The sequence below is a fragment of the Punica granatum genome, chromosome 8 (assembly GCF_007655135.1).
Source record: "Punica granatum isolate Tunisia-2019 chromosome 8, ASM765513v2, whole genome shotgun sequence".
In the NCBI taxonomy this organism is placed as follows: Eukaryota; Viridiplantae; Streptophyta; class Magnoliopsida; order Myrtales; family Lythraceae; genus Punica; species Punica granatum.
The window spans coordinates 24,186,188-24,206,939 of NC_045134.1; the positions used below are offsets into that span (position 1 = coordinate 24,186,188).

A 20,752-nucleotide genomic window follows, 5' to 3' on the forward strand; every position below is an offset into this window, starting at 1 on the left:
CCAACATAGATTTCCACCAATTTGCAAGCTCTATTAATAGATCATATTAATCTTTAGAAGTTTCAGCATCGCCTCTGGATTTGCCAGACTTCAGATTGTATGCTGTAGGCCTAGATATCATTTATATGCATGGTAACAAGCAAAGATGTAGTCATTTAGACTCACAGGCATTTCAATCCTCCCAATACGTACCATTCTCTCGAATTGTCTTCCCAATGTGAGCTCATTCTAATCAAATCCTGCCGGGCATAAGTCCAGGATCTCACATGTGAGCTCATTCTGATCATATCCAATGTCCTGCCAAACAATCTCACCGCTCCCAGAGAGTCAAGGATGATCTAAGCAGCGTCATCACATATACAAATGGACCAAGTCCTTGAAGATGTGAACTGCCAAGTTACTATGGAGGATGATCAACTCTTGACACAAACAAGGGCAAGTCAGTGCCTGTTCCTGTTTCAAGCAAACTGCAATAAGGAGGTCTCTCTATTGATGACCCATCATGAAATAGCTTGTCAAAGCTTACCCAGCAAATGAGAGTCACCTTGGAAGTAGAACTCGCCCAAGGCCGTAGTGCAGAAGAAAATCCATGACGAGTTCCTGTAGTCGGGCTGCAATGGCGGTTTAGTTGTTTAGGCAGCGCTGTCAAAGCCGACTAATAAAGAAAAAATCCAGAAAACCATATGGAAGAAACATATATTCTTAGAGAAATGGCAAGAAACCAGTGAAAAAGAGAGAGCTTCCTAAATGAGTGATGAAATGAAGCAGAATGTTTCCAGATGAAGTTGTATATATAGAATATTTCCTCCTAGAATGCTCCACTGCTAAGGTGCTCTTAAGATGAGAATTTTCGAAATACTAGAAGGCGCTCAGAAGTTACGCATTCATAATTTACGGAGGTGCCTGAGCAACTATGTCATTTCGGACAACTCAAAATTTATAACAATGTTCACTGGTTCTGCAAGTTAGGATTCTTTTCAAGCCTTCATCCCTCATCATGCTCCTATATCCTAGAGACACCAGACGTGATTTTAAGACACTATAGAATTATACTGACTTCGAAATTCAGTTAAAAAGTCGGTTCCATCTGTACCATTACCCGCAAAGAAGGGCATTATTCTGTTCAGCTTGATTTAGATAGCAAGTATAACCATTAATTCGACGACATAGTAGAACAGTTTCAGTATCTTGTCGGGTTTCCAAGTCTAGCCCTTAATATACTTTGCATAGCTTGAGATATTCTCACTTCGACTAAAGGAAGTTCCAGCAACTGCGACACTGAGCAATAATCTGCCAAGGCTTCAATGAATCGCGACATCAAAAGCATCAAAAAATCAAATGGAAAAGCAAAATAAGTGGTTTGGGCTTCCATTTAAACCATACAGTACCTTAATTCTCCCGAAAAAAAGTTTGAAGCCAACTTGAATCCTAGGAAACTCGAAAATGAACTGCCATGGCTGATGGGGGTGTGATTCACAACTTTTGGGAGTACCCCCGTTCAGGGGTGCCCTGCTTGGTGGTAAAGGAAGGAGAAGCGGAATGAAAACCAAGCAGCGAAAAAAAGAAAAAGAACAAAACCCCCTCTCTCACATGTAGCATGGATTGAGCTGGGGTTGAACACATTAGTCAGCCAAGTAATGGCCAAGACTGGCAAGGATCTCCATCATCGAAAGCTTATCATTAACCGATTGGACGACTGGCAAGGATTTCCATTTCTCTCTTTCTCCACGCATCAAGCCAAAGATTGAGCACTGATTGGATGGCTGCCTCACTTTCAAATGGAAACATCTATCTGGACTTGGAGTGGAGAATTTTCGATTTCCTAACTACTAAAGATGATACTAGTCATGTCAAACCTTTAGTATGTGTAGATGGTTGTACGAGAGATAATATAGCTAGTTTTGTTGAACCTCGTGTTAGGATGTCTTCTTACTTAGGTCGAAGAAAAATCTCAAATCTAAATTAGTTAGAACGTGTTACCCAAAAAAATTAGTTGGAACTTATCGAACTTTCAGATACTAGATGGTCATTATTTTATCTTGAACAAAAAAGGGCGGAACGTCATGGTAGCTCGCTGTAGAAAACTGGTGTAGTCCAGATGGTCCCCTGATATGATAGAAAATGTTAGGTGAATTGTCTCTCACACAATTATTAGGATTAAATATTCAATGAGTGTTACTCCTATAATTTGAACGAGTAATAACTAATTATAATATTTATAAATAAGAATCTTTGGGACATATGTGCAATTTATCATTTACGTGTATTCTGATTGGATATTACTCAATCAAGTGACTGAAGCAACACACATTCAATATTTGCTCAATCATTAGAAGTTTGCATAGTGCATTTAATGAAGACAACTATCTAGTCTAATAATATAATTCCTTGCATCCTTGGACGAAAAGAATCAAACGATGACCTTGCCAATGGCTAAGAATTGAATCAACGGTAACGTCATTGCCCCAACTTGCCACGACTTGGAGTCATTGGATACGGACGGACGCCCAAAAAGGTTTGTCACGACAATAGCTAAGAGGACTTGATTGGAGAACGACCACTCTCTTCTCTCGGAATTTGTTTCATTTGAAATAGTCTCTAGCAGATACACCTTTCAAGCACATCCATCTCGTAAAAGAAAATGATGGACCTATTACTATCAATAGCATTTTTCTATATATAACTCCCCTACCCCTCCTGCCTCCAACAACAACCCCACACGCGCGCGCACATCTATCTATCTATCTTTCTATATATATATATATATATATATATATATAAAGTTCTTTTTCACCCTATTAAATATGCGTATAACAGTAAATGCCTCTATTATATAGAGGTAGAATAATACATGTTTTAAAAAATCAGTATGCTATATAGAAGTTGAATAATATTACTTATTATTGTAATTAAATAAAATATATCCAAAAAAAACATTAAAAAAGAATTCTAATCATTTATTGTTATTCTATAAGTAATTTCTATTTTATCATTAAATAAATATACATAATTTTACAGAAATGAAGAATTATTAAATTTTACTCAATTAATTTTAATAATCATTTTTAGCCCTATAAAAGTTAAATTAAATTATTTCTCATGGATGTGATTAGTCGTTTTATCTAAAATTATTCAAATTTACAAAACTTAATATATGAAATATGAGTGAGGAAAAAAAATCGAATACTTAATGTTAAAATTTTATATCCTCTATGATTATTAATATTTCTTTCATTAATTAAAGTTACGAATTTCGTATTTTTGGATTTTATAATTACTTTCTTATTTGATAATTGAGATCATGTCTATGATATAGTCTACATGCATTATTTGCTTATGAGCTCTTAAATTAATATTATCTAGAATGAGTATGAAATTTATTGTATTAAAGTGTATATAGTGTAACAACATATAAATTAATATTAATAATTATCTTATATCCATATTTCGAAATAAATTTTCATAATAAATTTTCTTGAAAAAATCCGGAGGAAGCACGGGTATCTTTTTGAAAATAAATCAATTTGTGAAAATTGAAAAAAATAATTAAAACAGCAAAAAAGGAAAGAAAAGGATAGGGACAATAGAGCTCATTGGGTGGAGGGAATTCACCGGCCATAACCACCCCTCCTCCAAGGTCACCAGCGACTCAAACGACTCTAGCTACCTCAGAGGATGGATGGTCCTCCCCCCCCCCCCCCAAAAAAAAAAAAAGAGGATTGCCGGTAATTTAATTGGTGGTAAGCTATATTGATGGTAATCTAGATTACTAGTAATCTTATCTAGCAATGCACCAAACGCAGCTGCAGCTAGGTATGCACAGGACTGCAAGAACTTGCACTTCTCGCTGCTATTCGAAAAGCACGTGCCTAGGGCCGGGTTACAGTTATGGCAAAAGGTCCACTCCCATATATGTATGCACAGGACTACAACAACTTGCACATCAATTATTGGACATATTGCTCCTTCAATCCATCACTTTCCATATTTTGTATTATTGGACTAAATAAGGTAACATCACCAGATTAAATTAACACGCAGATCACACCATTCAGTCTTTCTTCCTCCTCTTTTAGAATCCGTTTCTCTCCTTGATCAGAGTCTAATCTGAGAGCCAAATGGCGGATATTGCAAGTACGGCCATTGGAACAGGCCTCACATGCTGGGTTCACACAGCCAAGCGCCGGAGATACATCCGGAGTCTTGGAGACAATCTCACTGCTCTCGAGACGAAGATGGATGAGCTAGGCCACATCTATGAAGATGTGGACCGACTCGTGGGGAGGGCAGAAGGAGAAGGGTGGATCCGCACGGGCCATGCGGCTGGCTGGTTGGAGAGGGTGGAAGCACTCCAGAAAGAAGCCAAAAAGACTGTCGCGGAGGGGAAGCAGATGATTGGGAGGAGTAGCCTCTGTGGTCTCGGTTTCAGCAACTGCAGTGCACGTTACGAGCAGTCAAAGCTTGCTGAGGAGAAGAAAGCCGATATAGAGACCGTATTGGCTCAAGGCTGTAACTTTCATGATAAGGATAAAGTTGCCTACGAGCCTGTTGATCTGATCCTCACAAGATCTCTCGGGGCTCTTAGCAGGAAGAAGGATGAGCTGCAAGATGTTTTTGAAACAGTCAAAGAACGAGTCGAGAGGGAGGAAAATCGGAACTCAGTGAGAACACCTGAAGTCCGTGGGTGGTTGGAGAGAGTCAAACTTCTTCTCGATAAAGAAGTGGGAGAAATTTTGGAGCAAGGAGGGCTGGAAATGGAGAAGGTTTGCCAGGGAGTGGTAGAGGATTCTCAGTCTCAAAGGTAAGAACTCAGCATATGCATTTAGTTTGTCCGAAGCATGATTTGAAGAGGGAGGGGACTTTCATTCTCAGAGGTAACAACTCAACATATAAGGCCGGTCATAGCTTCGTTTAGGATTTCAATGTGCATCACATTTTGACTTGAGAACAGACCAGGTACTATGTTGAATAATATAACGATGCTTGCATATGTGATATTGTCTAGATACTTATAGGAAACATCGATAGTCAATATATGTACAATCATGGCCACAAACAGGCAATAAAATGGAAATGCCTTATGCACACATCAGCACTGTCACGGTAAAATATATATATATATATATACATACAATTCGGACAGAATTACCATTCATGAGTTTTCTTAATATCAGAGTCTATCCAATTGAAACTGCAAAATGATGACGGCTGCTTCCTTCCCACTCCTCATCGTTTCATCATAGATCTTAAAGCATAGGAACCACTCTTAGGTGTATATATATGTATAGATAAACGTGAGAACTACAACGATATTCCTTGACTCTCAAGAATGTAATAATCCAGAGCTCGACTCCTTATCGAGTGGATTCCCTTGAAAGCAATTTGATGACTGCTCTGATTAACTACTCCTCTGATAGGCTTTCTATTGTTGTCAACAGGAACTGCACCAGCATATCAAGGAGCGCTGAAGAGAAGAGAGCTATCCTGGGAGGGCTGCTCGGAGAACGCCGTGGCTTCACTGAGTTAACCTGTAAGCCTGATGATCCTCTCATGGTTGAGATAACCCTTGAGCCCCCGGTGGGCATGAATTCCATGTTTGAGGAGGTATGGAATTGGGTTGAGGACGAATCTGTGAGGTGCATTGGGATATTCGGGATGGGTGGTGTTGGAAAGACCACCCTGCTGAACAAGGTCCCCAATCAATTCCTTCAAGTTAGCCATGATTATAACTTTGCACTCCGGGTTGTGTTGTCCAGGCCAGTTAATCTAGAAAAACTTCAGAAGGCCATCTGGGAAAAACTAAACCTCCCAGAAGATGAATGGGATCCCAGTGACAAAGAAAGCACAACATCTGCAATCCTAAAGTCGATGAAGGATAAGAACTTCTTGCTTTTTATGGATGATCTTTGGGATGCTATAGATCTTCTAATTGATCTTGGGATCCCTTGTCATGACCATCAAAACAAATGCAAGATCATATTCACGACTCGATCGATGGAAGTTTGTAATCGCATGAAAGCTGACAAGAGGAAGAAGGTGGAGTGCCTACCACCAAATGATGCTCTTCAACTCTTCCGACAGAAGCTAGGAGAGAAAACTTGGATTGCTCATCCTGGGATCCCTGAGATCACAGACACATTGGTTCATGAGTGCAAATATTTACCACTCGCTCTTGTTACTGTTGCAAGAGCCATGGCCGGTACAACGGATCTAGAAGATTGGATGAATGCCGAAAAGTATCTGAAAAGGCAGGTTTCCAAATTTACGGATATGGAGGAGGAAGTGCTTAAAAAACTGGAATTCAGCTACAACTGCTTGCCTAATGAAATCCACAAAAGATGCTTTTTGTACCTTTCAATATTCCCAGAGGACCACGAGATTTATGAAGATGATGCGATTGTCCTCTGGATTGGGGAAGGATTTCTGGACGAATGTGATGACGTTCATGAAGCACGCACTTATGGAAGCGAAGTATTTAGAAAACTAAGGCACGCATGTTTAGTGGAGTTTGTAAGGCAGTCAGCACTGCATGGAGAAACTGTTAAGATGCATGATTTGGTTCGAGAAATGTGCTTGTGGGTATACTTAGAGCATGGATCGAAGAAGAAGAAAGTCTTGGTTCAAGAGGAGGTGGAGTCGTTTCGAATGGAAGGTCTTAAGAAATGGAAGGATGCAGAGAGGATATCCCTGTGGTGAGTTGAAAGCGGTGTAGATGATACATCATTGGCAACTATATCATGTTCCCGTCTTTCGACTATGATTATAAGGGACACGGATTTTAGGACAATCCCTGACGAGCTCTTCTTGTCAATGCCCAGCTTAAGAGTCTTGGATCTGTCCCGTAACTACTATCTGCAAGAGCTACCAAGAAGCATTTGGAAACTAGTAAACCTCAGGTACCTAAATCTTAATATAGCCCTAGAAGAAACTCATGAGGTGCCAATGGAGATAAAGAATATGAGTAACCTAGTGGTGTTGATTTTATCGCGCAATTTTTTGGTGCCGGCCGAACCCATATCAAATCTTTCATCTCTGAGACTGTTTTATTGGACAAATGTAAGCGACTATTGGTGGGAGTTTGAATCGTCAGAAATAGAATGCGAATTCAAATTGTTAGAAGTGCTACAGATGATGCAGAGCATGGAGGAAATAGACATAACGTTAATCTCACCCGAAGGTGTTGAAAAATTACTGAGTTTTCCCAAGCTGCCAAGCCATGTGAGAGGTCTCAGACTTTTCGATTGTGATGGCTTGGTGTCTTTTAGACTATCAATGCCGTTTATGAGAAGATTGGGGTACTTGCAGTGCCTTGGTTTATACTACTGCAACTTCAGGGAGATTGACGTGGGTGCCGGTGAATATGAAGGCTCTTATGAAAGTCCAGGAAGATATTCATCGTATGTTGAATCTCTTGCTCCTAAACCTGCAAGTTTTGCAAGTTGGGATAGTTTCCAGAACCTTAGAAATGTGAAAATTCGCTGCTGTGGGGTTTTACAAAATGTGACATCGCTAATTTACCATGCTCCTTTTTTAGAGAACCTCCACATCGAAGGGTGATCCTCAATGGAGGAATTGATCGTGGGGGACATCGAAGATAACCATGTCATGAGTAATAGAGTATTCCCTTGGCTTGTATCTCTCAGGTTGGATTATCTTGACAACTTGGAGAGAATCTGCAGGAGAGCTTTGCCTTTTCCTGCACTCAAAGAGATTAAAGTACAAAAGTGCCCCAAGCTCAAGGAGCTCCCACTGAACTGCGACAGTGCAAAGAATAGTTTAAAGGTTATCGAGGGAGAGCAGGAGTGGTTGGAAGGCTTGAAGTGGGATGATCCTGCCTCAATGCAAGTTTTCTCCACAAAGTTTGTCAGGTAGGTAGCCGCCAGTTCTCAGAAATCTTTACCATATCAATCTAGGCCTATTTTGTTCTTAAGCAAAAGGTCATTCGGAAAAAGCATGCATTCTAATCAACTCCTCAAGTAACATCGGAGGTCTTAGGGAACTAATTAATTTTCTTTCTTTCTTTTTTTCAGTTGTTCAAATGTTATGTTCTTCTAAATGTCCCGGAGCAGCATGTCATCCTAAGATCATTAAGTGGAGTTGAAGTGTTAAAGAAGCACACCATGCTTTTGTCATGTGCATGAGTAGACATTAAATAAGGTTCTTAAATTTGGATTTCTGACCCCATAAATGACAATCCGATGTTCCCACAATTCATTTTATTTGTTTTTCCTGCTTCCCTTTTCATCTCACGAAAATCAGCAGATTACCATTCAATGAAGCAAACTTCCCCCCTTACCATTAAGCAAGTCCACATCTTGTGCAGAATGGAAGACGAAGGATTTTACTAGAAGGCAACAACAAAACGTACCCATTTCTGTTCAACTGCTGCAAGCACATCTGTTCAATCTGCTTCTGGTCACTTGGTATTCTGCTTTTATGTATTTCTGTGCCAAGAAAGCCTCAGTCTGTGCTTTGTAAAAACGCTTGATTGGTACAAGTTTCTTGAGTTCGATTTTGGTTCTAAAGTTCAACAGTGAACATTTCTTTGGTGACTTCGTTGGACTTTCTGTGTTCTGGTGATTATTTCCGTTGAATTATGCGAAACTTTGCACTCTTGACTCCACATATTATCCTCTTGGGCAATATGCTACTCTATGGATACTATACAACTATGACCTTGCCAGTTCTACAGCAACCAACATAGATTTTCATCGATCTAAGAGCTCTATTAATAGATCATATTAATCTTTAGAAGTTTCAGCATCACCTCTGGATTTGCCAGACCTTCAGATTGTATGTTGTAGGTCTAGATATCATTTGTATGCCTGTTAACAAGCAAAGATGTAGTCATTTAGACTTACCGGCATTTCAATCCTCCGGATACGTACCATTCTCTCGAATTGTCTTCCCAATGTGAGCTCATTCTAATCAAATCCTACTGTGCATATATCTAGCGTCTTACATGTGAGCTCATTCTGATCACATCCAATGTCTTGCTAAACAATCTCACAGCTCTCAGAGAGTCAAGGATGAGCTGAGCAGTGTCATCACATATACAAATAGACCAAGTCCTTGAAGATGCAAACTGCCGAGTTACAATGGAGGATGATCAACGCTTGACACAAAATAGGGCAAGTCAGTGCCTGTTCTTGTTTCAAGCAAGCAGCAATCAGGAGCTCTAACTATTGACGACCCCTCATGAAATGCCTTGTCAAGGCTTACCGAGCAAATGAGAGCCACCATGGAAGTTGAACTCGCCCAAGGCCGTAGTGCAGAAGAAAATCCATGACGAGTTCATGTAGTCGGGCTGCAATGGTGGTTTAGTTGTTTAGGCAGTGCTGTCAAAGCCGACTAATAAAGAACAAATCCAAAAAAACATATGGATGAAACCGATATTCTTAGAGAAATGGCAAGAAACCAGTGAAAAGGAGAGAGCTTCCTAAATGAATGATGAAATGAAGCAGAACGTTTCATAGAGTCGCGATCTTTCAGTCATCCATTCCTCCCACCAGATCGCCTAAAAAAATCGAGTCTCCATTGCAGGCAGGTAGAAGTATTGGAAAGAAGAGAAGATCTTCCTAAAATGATTCAACACAGCCTCCATTATGGTACACTGATCATATGACCAATTACCCACAGAATCCCCTAGTGCTGAAATTTTATTCCTCCTCCTATTGACAATGGTGAAGAATCTTGTATTATGGTCTCCCTCCGTGATCCAATTCGTACGGGATTTCAAAGCCGACAGTTTTGCTTCTTGGCTCAAAAGAGCTGAGTATTCAGCCCTTTACTCCCTTTCCAACTTTTACCAAGAATGCATTGGGCCCCCTCTCAAGACTCTTCTGGATCCCCCCAAGCCGAGCGAAGCAACATTTCTCTCCGGCGAAGATATTCCCAAAAGTATTCTTATTCCAGGGGATCACTTTCGCTTTGAATAGATCCACAACCCTGAGATGATTATTCTGCGCTTGCTCCCATGCTTCATTAACCAAATCGCAAAAGCTCCAATGTGAAAGCTGTTAGGGATATGCCCTAAAGTCAATTTATATATTCGGATAATTCCTTTTATGGCAATAAAGTTTATTCAGTTATTCATATATTGTCTATATTTATTAGAATAAAGTTTTTAAGATATTTTGAATACTTCATTTTTAAAGAGCTAAGAATATGATTGACGGATTAGTTCGGTAGGAAGATCTTTAAATTATTCACAATCATAGGAGACTTAATCGGACATTATTTCTCTGGATAAATCGTCATCTCTGTCTGTATCCATGATTGGTATATTGATACTAATGAAAATAAAGTAGTGAGTCTCATGCTATCTGACAATTGTTGTCATGACAGACATGTAGATGCTTATATGATAAACAGTCGAACATTGACATTTTGATAATATTCATATGGTAATTTATTAATGTCAATGAATATTATCTAGATCGTATTAATGTATCTAGTCCTTAGACCTGAAATGGAACATTATCTCATGCACGGATAATTAGAATTTGCTACTGCTAATGTATTTGTGCTTAGCATGAGTATTTGGCAGATGATGGTCCTAGTTAGTTATACTTGGAGATAAGTGTCCGATCAAGACAAGATTCACTAACCTGAGTAAGAAAGAAAAAGGTCCTATGAATGTGAGTTTTATTGTGGATCGAGGAATCCTCGGCCGAGGTAGATAAATTTGAATAGGAAAGAGTTTCTATTTAAGTGCAATAGATCCAAGAATGAAAACAGAGAATCCATATGGTCGGTTAAAAGGTTTGACATTTACCGTAACTCTAGCTAAATTGGGATCTTGTAGTGAAGGGACTTAGTGCATGGTATATATGGCCACAAGTTCATTAGAATATTTTAATTATATACTTGTCACTTTTTAGATTGATAATGTCAAACGAGTTGATATTATAATCCATTGCCACTTGGTGATGAACCTTGTTAGTCACACACATTAAGCGTGTTTAAGTCGAGAAAAAAAATTAATTCTAATTAAAGAAGTTAATTAGGAATTAATTATTGAGCACATGTTCGTTTGCTATATTACAGTCTTTTATCAAATTTAAAGTTGGGGGATTTTGGTTTTTTTTTATAAGAGAGAAAAAGAGAGAGACGAAAATAATCTTTGACTGAACGAAAAAATGAATTTGAGTCTGAAAAGAAAACTCAATTCTCGAGGGCTGAACGAAAATGAATTTGATATGCATGTATTTACAAAATGTCGATGGTGATTGAAACCGAGAAATATATATATATATATAGATTAGAACGTCTCTCCATCATCTTGAGTAATGAGACATACTGGGAATTAACGCAACATAAGTAGCTAGTCGAACGCTTTAAATATGTTGGTTATGGTTGCATTAATTTTTGAGCACATGTTCGTTTGCTATATTACAGTCTTTTATCAAAACTGCATTTTTCATTAGAAACAATGCCTGAGAAAAGCATGATGGAGTCGAGCTAACCACTCCCGTGTGAATATGCACTATGGGACACAATGCCGGCCGTAACCTTCACCAAGTTGCAGAATTTTATATATTTGATTTAAGAAAAACTAGAAAAAGAGCATGATGGAATCGAGCTAACCACTCCCGTGTGAATATGCACTAGAGGACATAATGCCGGCCGAAACCTTCACCAAGTTGCAGAATTTTATATATTTGATTTAAGAAAAATTAGAAAAAGAACCCGCCCTACGTGTGAAATTTTAAAATAAAAAATGAACTATGTATGTGCAAAATTTTTAAAAGTAGATATTATTTTCCCAACTTAATATTCCGTCCGGTTATAGTCAAAATCATATTAATTCATTTTTACACAAAAATGCAAAAAAAAATAGTTATTAGAAAAATAAAAATTAAAAAGGAGAACGTGGGCAAAGGCAGTTGAAGTCTCATGGAAGGGGGAGGGCGAGAAAGTTGGCAATAGCGAAGGTAGAAGATGAGTGGAAGTCGATTGAATTTACTATTCAATCCTCCAATCCAACGGCTCAAATTTCGTGCATTATGGACTTTTTTTGGAACAAATGTTAATTTTCCTTTTTGAAGTAGTACATATTAAAGGCAAAGCGTATTGATTTTAATTAATCACGGCCCCCACCTGGGCGGTCGACAGCTAGTTACCATTAGGCTTATATTATATTCTATTCAAGGCGGAGTCATTCTATAGGTCTTTAAATAATCTCCACTGATAGGTGATGTGATTTTGAACTAATCAATATAATTAAAGGACATCATCTGATCAAATAAACACTCACTATTTCGGACAACCAATTCATTCTCTCAAACCGTTTCCTTGATTGATTTCAACTTTCAGTCCAGAGATCCAAATGGCGGATATTGCAAGTACGGCCGTTGGTACAGGCCTCACTTTCTGGGATCGCACGGCCGAGTACCGGAAGTACATCCGCAATCTTGGAGACAATTTGACCGCCCTTGAGACGAAGAAGGATGAACTGGGTGGCGTCTACAATGACGTGAACCGACTAGCTGAGACAGCTGAAGGAGAAGGATGGATCCGAAAGCACGATGCCGCTGGCTGGTTGGAGAGTGTGAGAGCCCTCAGGGAGGAAGCCGACACGATTCTAGCAGATGGGAAGTGGATCATGGGGAAGAATTGCCTGTGCGGTCTCTGTTACAGGAACTGTCGTTCACGTTACAAGCAATCAAAGCTCGCTGAGGCAAAGGAGGCCGCGCTAGACACTAAATTAGGGCAGGGCCGTAACTTCAGAGTAAAGGATGATGTTGCATACGATCCTGCTGGTCCGATCCTTGAGAGATCTCTTGAGGCTCTTCGCTACAAGATGGATGAGCTGCGCGGAGTATTTGAAACAGTGAAACAACGAGTTAAGGGGGAGGAAGATCAGCACTTGGTTAGAACACCAGAAGTCCGTGGTTGGTTGGAGAGAGTCAAACTTGTCCTCGAGGAGGAAGTGGGACAGATTCTTGAGCGAGGGAAGCTGGAACTGGACAAAAGCTGCAAGAAAGAGGGAGCGGACTTTCATTCTCGGAGGTAACAAGTCAACATATAAGGCCGGTCATAGCAACATTTTAAGGGTAGTTTGATTTCAAAGCGTGATTTTAAAATTATATTTTTAATTTAATTTTACCTATAACAAAACGAAATAATTCATACAAAATTAAAAGATGAGTCCCACTTATACCACTCTTTTTTCCACAACAAAACAAAATAACTCATACAAAGTCAAATGATGAGTCCCATACATATCCATTTATATCACTCTTTTTCAAAATCAAAATTTAATTTTAAAATCATATTTTAAAACTAAACGTAGCATTAGAATTTCAATGTGCATCGCATTTTGATTGAGAACAGACCAGGGTACTATGTTGAATAATGTAACGATGCTTGTACATGTGATCTTGTCTAGATACTTATAGGAAACACCGATAGTCAATATCTGTACAATCATGGCCATGAACAGGTAATAAAATGGACATGCCCTATGCAGACATCAGCACTGTCATGGTGAAATATATATATATATATATATATATATATTAACAATTCGGACAGAATTAGCATTCATGAGTTTTCTTATGACTTGTTTGGTTTGCAAATATGATTTTAAAATTACAACTTTAAACTAATTCTACCATCAACAAAACAAAAAAACTCATACAAAGTCAAAGAGTGAGTCCCATTTATATCACTTTTATTCAACAACAAAATAAAATAATTCATACAAAATCAAATGGTAGACTCCATTTATACCACTCTTTTTCAAATCAAAATCTGATTTTAAAATCCTACTTTGAAACCAAACGTAGAATTAATATCAGAGTCTTCCCACTCCTCATCTTTTCATCATTTGATCTTAAAGCAGAGGAACCACGCTTCGGTGCATATATATATATATATATAAATATATAAACATGAGAACTACAACGATATTCCTCGACTCTCAAGAATGTAATAATCCAGAGCTCGACTCCTTATCGAGTGGACTCCCTTGAAAGCAATTTGATGACTGCTCTGATTAACTACTCCTCTGATTGGCTTTCTATTGTTGTCAATAGGAACTTCACCAGCATATCAACGAGCGCTGACAAGAAGAGAGCTATCATGGAAGGGCTGCTAGGAGAGCGCCGTGGCTTCACTGAGTTAACCTGTAAGCCTGATGATCCTCTCATGGTTGAGATAGCCCTTCAGCCCCCGGTGGGCATGAATTCCATGTTTGAGGAGGTATGGAATTGGGTTGAGGACGAATCTGTGAGGTGCATTGGGATATTCGGGATGGGTGGTGTTGGAAAGACCACCCTGCTGAACAAGGTCCACAATCAATTCCTTCAAGTTAGCCATGATTATAACTTTGTACTCCGGGTTGTGGTGTCCAGGCCAGTTAATCTAGAAAAACTTCAGAAGGCCATCTGGAAAAAACTAAACCTCCCGGAAGATAAATGGAATCCCAGTGACAAAGAAAGCACAACATCTGCAATCCTAGAGTTGATGAAGGATAAGAACTTCTTGCTTTTTATGGATGATCTTTGGGATGCTATAGATCTTCTAATTGATCTTGGGATCCCTTGTCATGACCACCAAAACAAATGCAAGATCATATTCACGACTCGATCGGTGGAAGTTTGTAATCGCATGAAAGCTGACAAGAGTAAGAAGGTGGAGTGCTTACCACCAGATGATGCTCTTCAACTCTTCCGACAGAAGTTAGGAGAGAAAACTTGGATTGCTCATCCTAGGATCCCTGAGATTGCGAACACATTGGTTGGTGAGTGCAAATATTTACCACTTGCTCTCGTTACTGTTGCAAGAGCCATGGCCGGTACAACGGATCTAGAAGATTGGATGATTGCCGAAAAGGATCTGAAATGGCAGGTTGATATGGAGGAGGAAGTGCTTAAAAAACTAGAATTCAGCTACAACCGCTTGCCTGATGAAATCCACAAAAGATGCTTGTTGTGCCTTTCAATATTCCCGGAGGACCATGGGTTTTATGAAGATGATGCAATTGCCCTCTGGATTGGGGAAGGATTTCTAGACGAATGTGATGACGTTCATGAAGCGCGAACTTATGGAAGAAAAATATATAGAAAACTAAGGCACGCATGTTTAGTGGAGTTTATAGCGCAGACAGTGCTGGTTGGAGAATTTTTTAAGATGCATGATTTTGTTCGAGAAATGTGCTTGTGGGTATACTCAGAGCATGGATCGAAGAAGAAGAAAGTTTTAGTTCAAGAGGAGGTGGAGTCGTTTCGAATGGGAGATCTTAAGAAATGGAAGGATGCAGAGAGGATATCCCTGTGGCGAGTAAAAAGCAGTGTATATGATACATCATTGGCAACTATATCATGTTCCCGTCTTTCGACTCTGATTATAAGGGACACAAGTTTGAGGAAAATCCCGGACGAGCTCTTCTTGTCAGTGCCCTGCTTAAGAGTCTTGGATCTGTCCGATAATGAATATCTGCAGGAGCTACCAGGTAGTATTTGGAAACTAATAAACCTCAGGTACCTAAATCTAAATATAGCTGGAGCCGAAACTCATGAGGTGCCGGAGGAGATAAAGAATTTGAGTAACCTAGTAGTGTTGATTTTATCTCGCAATGTTCTGGTGCCAGCCGAACTCATATCAAATCTTTCATCTGTGAGACTGTTTTATTGGTCAAATACAAGCAGGTATTGGCCGACGCTGTCAAAAAAATTTTGCGAAATTGAATGTTTAGAAGCGCTAGAGATGATGCAGAGCATGGAGGAAATAGACATAACCTTAACCTCACCCGAAGGTGTTGAAAAATTACTGAGCTGTCCCAAGCTGCCAAGCCGCGTGAGAGGTCTCTGTCTTTGCAGGTGTAATGGCTTGGCTTCTTTCAGAATATCAATGCCATTTATGAGAAGATCGGGGTACTTCCAGTCCCTTTATTTATACAGATGCGATTTCAAGGAGATTGAAGTGGGTTCTGGTGAATATGAAGGCTCTTATGAAAGTCCAGGAAGATATTCATCGTATGTGGAATCTCTTGCTCCTAAACCTGCAAGTTTTGCAAGTTGGGATTGTTTCCAGAGCCTTAGAAATGTAAGAATTTTCCACTGTACGGGATTAGAAAATGTGACATCGCTAATTTACCACGCTCCTTTTTTAGAGAACCTTTGCATCGAAAGGTGTGACTCAATGGAGGAAGTGATCGTGGGGGACATTGAAGACAACCATGTCACGAGTAATAGAGTATTCCCTTTGCTTGCATCTCTCAGGTTGGATGATCTTTATAACTTGGAGAGAATTTGCAGGAGAGCCTTGCCTTTTCCTGCACTCAAAGAGATTAAAGTACGTGGGTGCTTCGAGCTCAAGGAGCTCCCACTGAATTGCGACAGTGCAAAGAATAGTTTACAGGTTATTGAGGGAGAGCAGGCGTGGTGGGAAGGCTTGAAGTGGGATGATCCTGCCTCAGAGCAAGTTTTCTCCACAAAGTTTGTCAGGTATGTAGCCACCAGTTCTCAGAAATCTTTACCATATCAATATAGGCCCATTTTGTTCTTAAGCAAAAGGTCACTCAAAAAAAGCATGCATTGTGATCAACTCCTCAAGTAACATCGGAGGTCTTAGGGAGCTCATTAATTTTCTCTCTCTTTTTTTCAGTTGTTGAGATGCTACGTTCTTCTAAATGTCCCGGAGCAGGATGTCTTCCTAAGATCATTGAGTAAGTGTAGTTGTAGTGTTAAAGAAGAACACTGCTTTTTATCATGTGCATAAGTAGACATTAAATACGGTTCTTAAATTTGGATTTCTGACCCTATAAGTGACAATCTGATGTTCCCACAATTCTTTTTATTTGTTTTTCCTCATTCCCTTTTCATCTCACGAAAATGTAAGATCAGCGGATTACTGTTCAATGAAGCAAACTTTCCCTCTTACCATTAAGCAAGTTCACATCTTGTGCAGGATGGAAGAGAAAGGATTTTACGAGAAGGCTACAACAAAACGTACCCATTTCTGTTCAACTACTGCAAGCACATCTGTTCAATCTGTTTCTGGTCACTTGGTATTCTGCTTTCCTGTATTTCTGTGCCAAGAAAGCCTCAGTCTGTGCTTTGTAAAAGCGCTTGATTGGTACAAGTTTCTTGAGTTCGCGTTTGGTCCTAAAGTTCAACAGTGAACACTTCTTTGATGACATCGTTGGACTTTCTGTGTTCTGGGGATTATTTCCGTTGAATTATGCGAAACTTTGCACTCTTGACTCTTCATATTATCCTCTTGGACAGTACACTACTCTATGGATACTATACAACTATGACCATGCCAGTTCTACAGCAACCAACATAGATTTTCCCTAATCTGAGAGCTCTATTAATAGATCGTATTAATCTTTAGAAGTTTCAGCATCACCTCTGGATTTGCCAGACCTTCAGATTGTATGTTGTAGGCCTAGATATCATTTATATGCATGGTAACAAGCAAAGATGTAGTCATTTAGACTTATAGGCATTTCAATCCTCCAGATACGTACCATTCTCTCGAACTGTCTTCCCAATGTGAGCTCATTCTAATCAAACCCTGCCGAGCATATATCCAGGCTCACATGTGAGCTCATTCTCATCATAGCCAATGTCCTACCAAACAATCTCACAGCTCTCAGAGAGTCAAGGATGATCTGAGCAGTGTAATCACATAAACAAATGGACCAAGTCCTTGAAGATGCTAACTGCCGAGTTACAATGGCGGATGATCGACACTTGACCCAAACTAGGTCAAGTTAGTGCCTGTTCCTGTTTCAAGCAAGCTGCAATCAGGAGGTCTCTCTATTGACGACCCATCATGAAACGGCTTGTCAAAGCTTACCGAGCAAATGAGAGCCACCTTGGAAGTAGAACTCACCCAAGGCCGTGGTGCAGAAGAAAATCTATGACGAGTTCCTGCAATCGGGCTGCAATGACGGTTTAATTTTTTAGGCAGTGCTGTCAAAGCCGACTGATGAAGAACAAATCCTGAAAACCATATGGAAGGAACGGATATTCTTAGAGAAATGGTGAGAAACCAATGAAAAAGAGAGCTTCCTAAATGAATGATGAAATGAAGCAGAACATTTCATAGAGTCGCAATCTTTCCGTCATCCATTTCTCCTACCAGATCGCCTAAAAAAAAATCGAGTCTCCATTACTGGCAGGTAGAAGTATTGGAAAGAAGAGAAGAGCTTCCTAAAATGAGTCAGCACAACTTTCATTATGGTACACTGATCATATGACCAGTTACCCACAGAGTCCCTTACTTCTAAAATTTTATTCCTCCTATTGATAATGGTAGAGACATGGAAGAATCTTGTATTACGGTCTCCCACCGTGATCCAATTCGTACAGGAAAATAGCTGAGTATTCAGCCCTTAACTCCCTTTCCAGCTTTACCAAGAATGCATTGGGCCCCCTCTCAAGACTCTTATGGATCCCCCCAAGCCGAGCCAAGCAACCTTTGTTTCTGGCGAATATATTCCCAAAAGTATTCTTATTCCAAGGGATCACTTTCGCCTTGAATAGATCCCCAGCCCTGAGATGATTATTCTGCGCTTGCTCCCATGCTTCATTAACTAAATCACAAAAGCTCCAACGTGAAAGCCAGCAACTCTCAAATCAAAATGAACTGCGAAGCCTCACCGAGCTGGATTGCCGAAGGGATAGAAGTAAAGGGCTATCATTTGAGTTTGATCGGGGAAGATGATACACTACGGCCCAGGAAACAGAGCCCGCCAGGCAGCATTTGCAATCACACGATCAAGTCTCTCCAGGATGAGGAACGATGAGGATAGTAAGTTCGACCACGTGAATTGGAGTCCAGAGAATTCCAAGTCAATGAGGGAGCAACCATCTTTTTTTCATCTTTTTTTTCCTTCCCTTTAAAAAGAAATGAAAAGGTTTACTTGGCACAAGCTTGTATATATGGTACAACCCTAGTATTCCCAGGCATAACTTTATTGCTTAGCTTGCAATCAAGAACAAATTAGGTACTCCAGACCAAGGGTATTAGAATCGCGATTCTATCTAGAATCGGTCAAGGATCGTCGAATCGTAAATCGTAAAATTCTATCTGTGATTAAAAAAATAGTTTATATATATAATCATACTTTCCCGAGCAATCTATATCTAAGGTGTAACTATTAATTGTTCGATATTGAGTCGCAGATAAAGCGAGAAACAAAGACAGGACTGCGTCAAAAGACTTGTATGGCCCCTGGATGCCTCTAAGAACCGATTTGATATAGGAAATAAAAGAAGTGAGGAACAAGCTGGCTGAGAGTTCTAAACCAATAGCACGAATGGATCGAAAAATTTTTGCCTATACTATGCCCAACATAAACAATTACAATTCTTAAAAAAAAAAGAGACTGGGCTTCGGCTCGAAGAAAGAAGAAAGAAAGAGGGGGTGGAAGGCGGGGGGGGGGAAGGGGAAAAAAGGGGCTGGGTTTTGGCCCAAAGGGGGGGAAGGGAAAAAGAACAGGGCTGGGTTTTGGCCCGCCTGTGCTGTGCTTCGGCACGATTGGGCTAGACCCGGAATCGTAGATTCGGGCCGATTTTGCGATTCTAGGCCCGATTCAACCCCAATTCTCGCTCCCCGACTCAAGACATGGAATCGGAATCGGTGCCCACCCTTCAAATCGTAGAATCGTACAATTTTACTATTCAAATTGTGATTCTGACAACTATGCTCCAGACAAATGTTCCGTTTTGAGAGGTAATTGAGAAAAGAGATGTTTTTTTTTATCAACAAGAAGAAGAAGAAGAAGTCCATCTTTTCTTTGCGGGTACGTAGATTTGGGCAGCAAGTCTGGAAGAAAGCCTTGCAGTTGCAGCCTGTTGGGAGCCGGGAAATGAAGCTCGCATGGACCGTTCCAGTGAGGCAATCAAGAGGAAGTCCCTTCGGGTGGTAATCTATGGGCTAGTATGGAATGCTTGTTTGTATTTTGTTTGGCAAGCAAGAAACATGAAGGTCCTCAAGGCATATCTTCGTCGGCAGAGAGGAATATGGCCCCTTTTCAAGGGTGCCCTGCTTGGTGTTAAAGGAAGGAGAAGCAGAATGAAAATCAAGCAGCAGAAAAAAGGAACAAAACTCTTGCTCAGCTGGAACATTCCGCTGCCCGTCTGGTCCGACTTACAGGATTTGCTTTGTTTTCCTTTTATCGACCCCGTCAGACATCTAACTCGTCTCAGAGGAGCATCGAGGCAGTCTATGTGCAGTTGATGCTTTTTGTACTAGCCATTTTAGTGAAAAGGTTGACTTGGTCAGCTATTGATGATGTTTTAATGAAGATAAATAGGGCTCAAGGAATGAACCACAAGAAATTCTAAGAGACAGGTGTGTTTGGTATAAGGGAATCTAAGTTGATTCTCAGTAATCTGCTTTTAATTCCCAGAGCCCATTCAATTATCAATTATGGTTGAACCAAATAACTGGTAATCTGGATGTCCATAGAAATTCATACTGCCACTCATCTAGTAATGGACATTACCACTAGAAGAGGTGTCTAAGTACATTCCCACTGAAGCTGGTAATTTCAAGAATCAAAGACCCTACCCATGTGCTTCAAATCATGGCTCGGTTCAGAGCCTTATTCTTGGGATCAAAGATTTCAAGATTCATTTTGAAGCCTTAAAAGCCTACATGCCTAGATTGGAGCGCTCATCATGGGATCCCTGCGGTCACAATGACATCGGTTCACGGGCGCAAATACTTGCTGCTTGCTCCCGTTACTGTTGCACGAGCCATGGCCGGTACAGCAGAACTGAAAGGT

The 20,752-nt window shown here is 40.0% G+C and overlaps 2 protein-coding genes and 2 long non-coding RNA genes across 8 annotated transcripts; 2 read left to right on the forward strand and 2 right to left on the reverse strand.

The window, feature by feature from the left end:
- Nucleotides 1-10: 10 nt before the first annotated feature.
- LOC116188206 lies at nt 11-1,869 on the reverse strand. The gene is made up of 3 exons (XR_004152216.1): nt 1,389-1,869; nt 527-611; nt 11-453 (listed from the first exon to the last, which is right to left on the reverse strand). It is a non-coding gene; the product is annotated as an uncharacterized LOC116188206 (long non-coding RNA).
- A 2,164-nt stretch (nt 1,870-4,033) lies between these two features.
- Nucleotides 4,034-8,611, forward strand: LOC116189264 (probable disease resistance protein At5g63020). 5 transcript variants are annotated; one of them, XR_004152365.1, is made up of 6 exons: nt 4,034-4,801; nt 5,439-6,692; nt 6,819-7,397; nt 7,644-7,868; nt 8,031-8,157; nt 8,324-8,611. XR_004152365.1 is itself a non-coding variant. In XM_031518850.1 (5 exons), the coding sequence occupies exons 1-5, from the start codon at nt 4,119-4,121 to the stop codon at nt 8,053-8,055; spliced, it is 2,766 nt and encodes a 921-aa protein (XP_031374710.1). In that variant the 5' UTR covers nt 4,034-4,118; the 3' UTR covers nt 8,056-8,611. The 5 variants fall into 5 exon arrangements, 4 of the variants coding, with proteins under 4 accessions (XP_031374710.1, XP_031374711.1, XP_031374713.1 ...); XM_031518850.1 differs by having other exon boundaries at nt 8,031-8,611; XM_031518851.1 differs by lacking the exon at nt 8,031-8,157.
- Nucleotides 8,612-12,214: 3,603 nt separating this feature from the next.
- LOC116189443 (probable disease resistance protein At5g63020) lies at nt 12,215-17,217 on the forward strand. Its single transcript, XM_031519105.1, has 4 exons — nt 12,215-13,014; nt 14,043-16,454; nt 16,615-16,675; nt 16,918-17,217. The coding sequence occupies exons 1-3, from the start codon at nt 12,332-12,334 to the stop codon at nt 16,619-16,621; spliced, it is 3,102 nt and encodes a 1,033-aa protein (XP_031374965.1). The 5' UTR covers nt 12,215-12,331; the 3' UTR covers nt 16,622-16,675; nt 16,918-17,217.
- On the reverse strand, nt 17,040-18,855 carry LOC116189444. Its single transcript, XR_004152404.1, has 2 exons — nt 18,621-18,855; nt 17,040-17,960 (listed from the first exon to the last, which is right to left on the reverse strand). It is a non-coding gene; the product is annotated as an uncharacterized LOC116189444 (long non-coding RNA).
- Nucleotides 18,856-20,752: the final 1,897 nt, after the last annotated feature.

Excerpts from the sequence above, each read along its gene's own strand:
- LOC116189443 (XM_031519105.1), top strand. The coding sequence starts at position 12,332 with ATGGCGGATATTGCAAGTACGGCCGTTGGTACAGGCCTCACTTTCTGG. Across the intron at positions 13,015-14,042 it reads GCGGACTTTCATTCTCGGAG|GAACTTCACCAGCATATCAA; the intron begins GTAACAAGTCAA and ends TGTTGTCAATAG.
- LOC116189264 (XM_031518850.1), top strand. The coding sequence starts at position 4,119 with ATGGCGGATATTGCAAGTACGGCCATTGGAACAGGCCTCACATGCTGG. Across the intron at positions 7,398-7,643 it reads AGTCCAGGAAGATATTCATC|GTTGGATTATCTTGACAACT; the intron begins GTATGTTGAATC and ends TGTATCTCTCAG. Across the intron at positions 7,869-8,030 it reads TTCTCCACAAAGTTTGTCAG|TTGTTCAAATGTTATGTTCT; the intron begins GTAGGTAGCCGC and ends TCTTTTTTTCAG.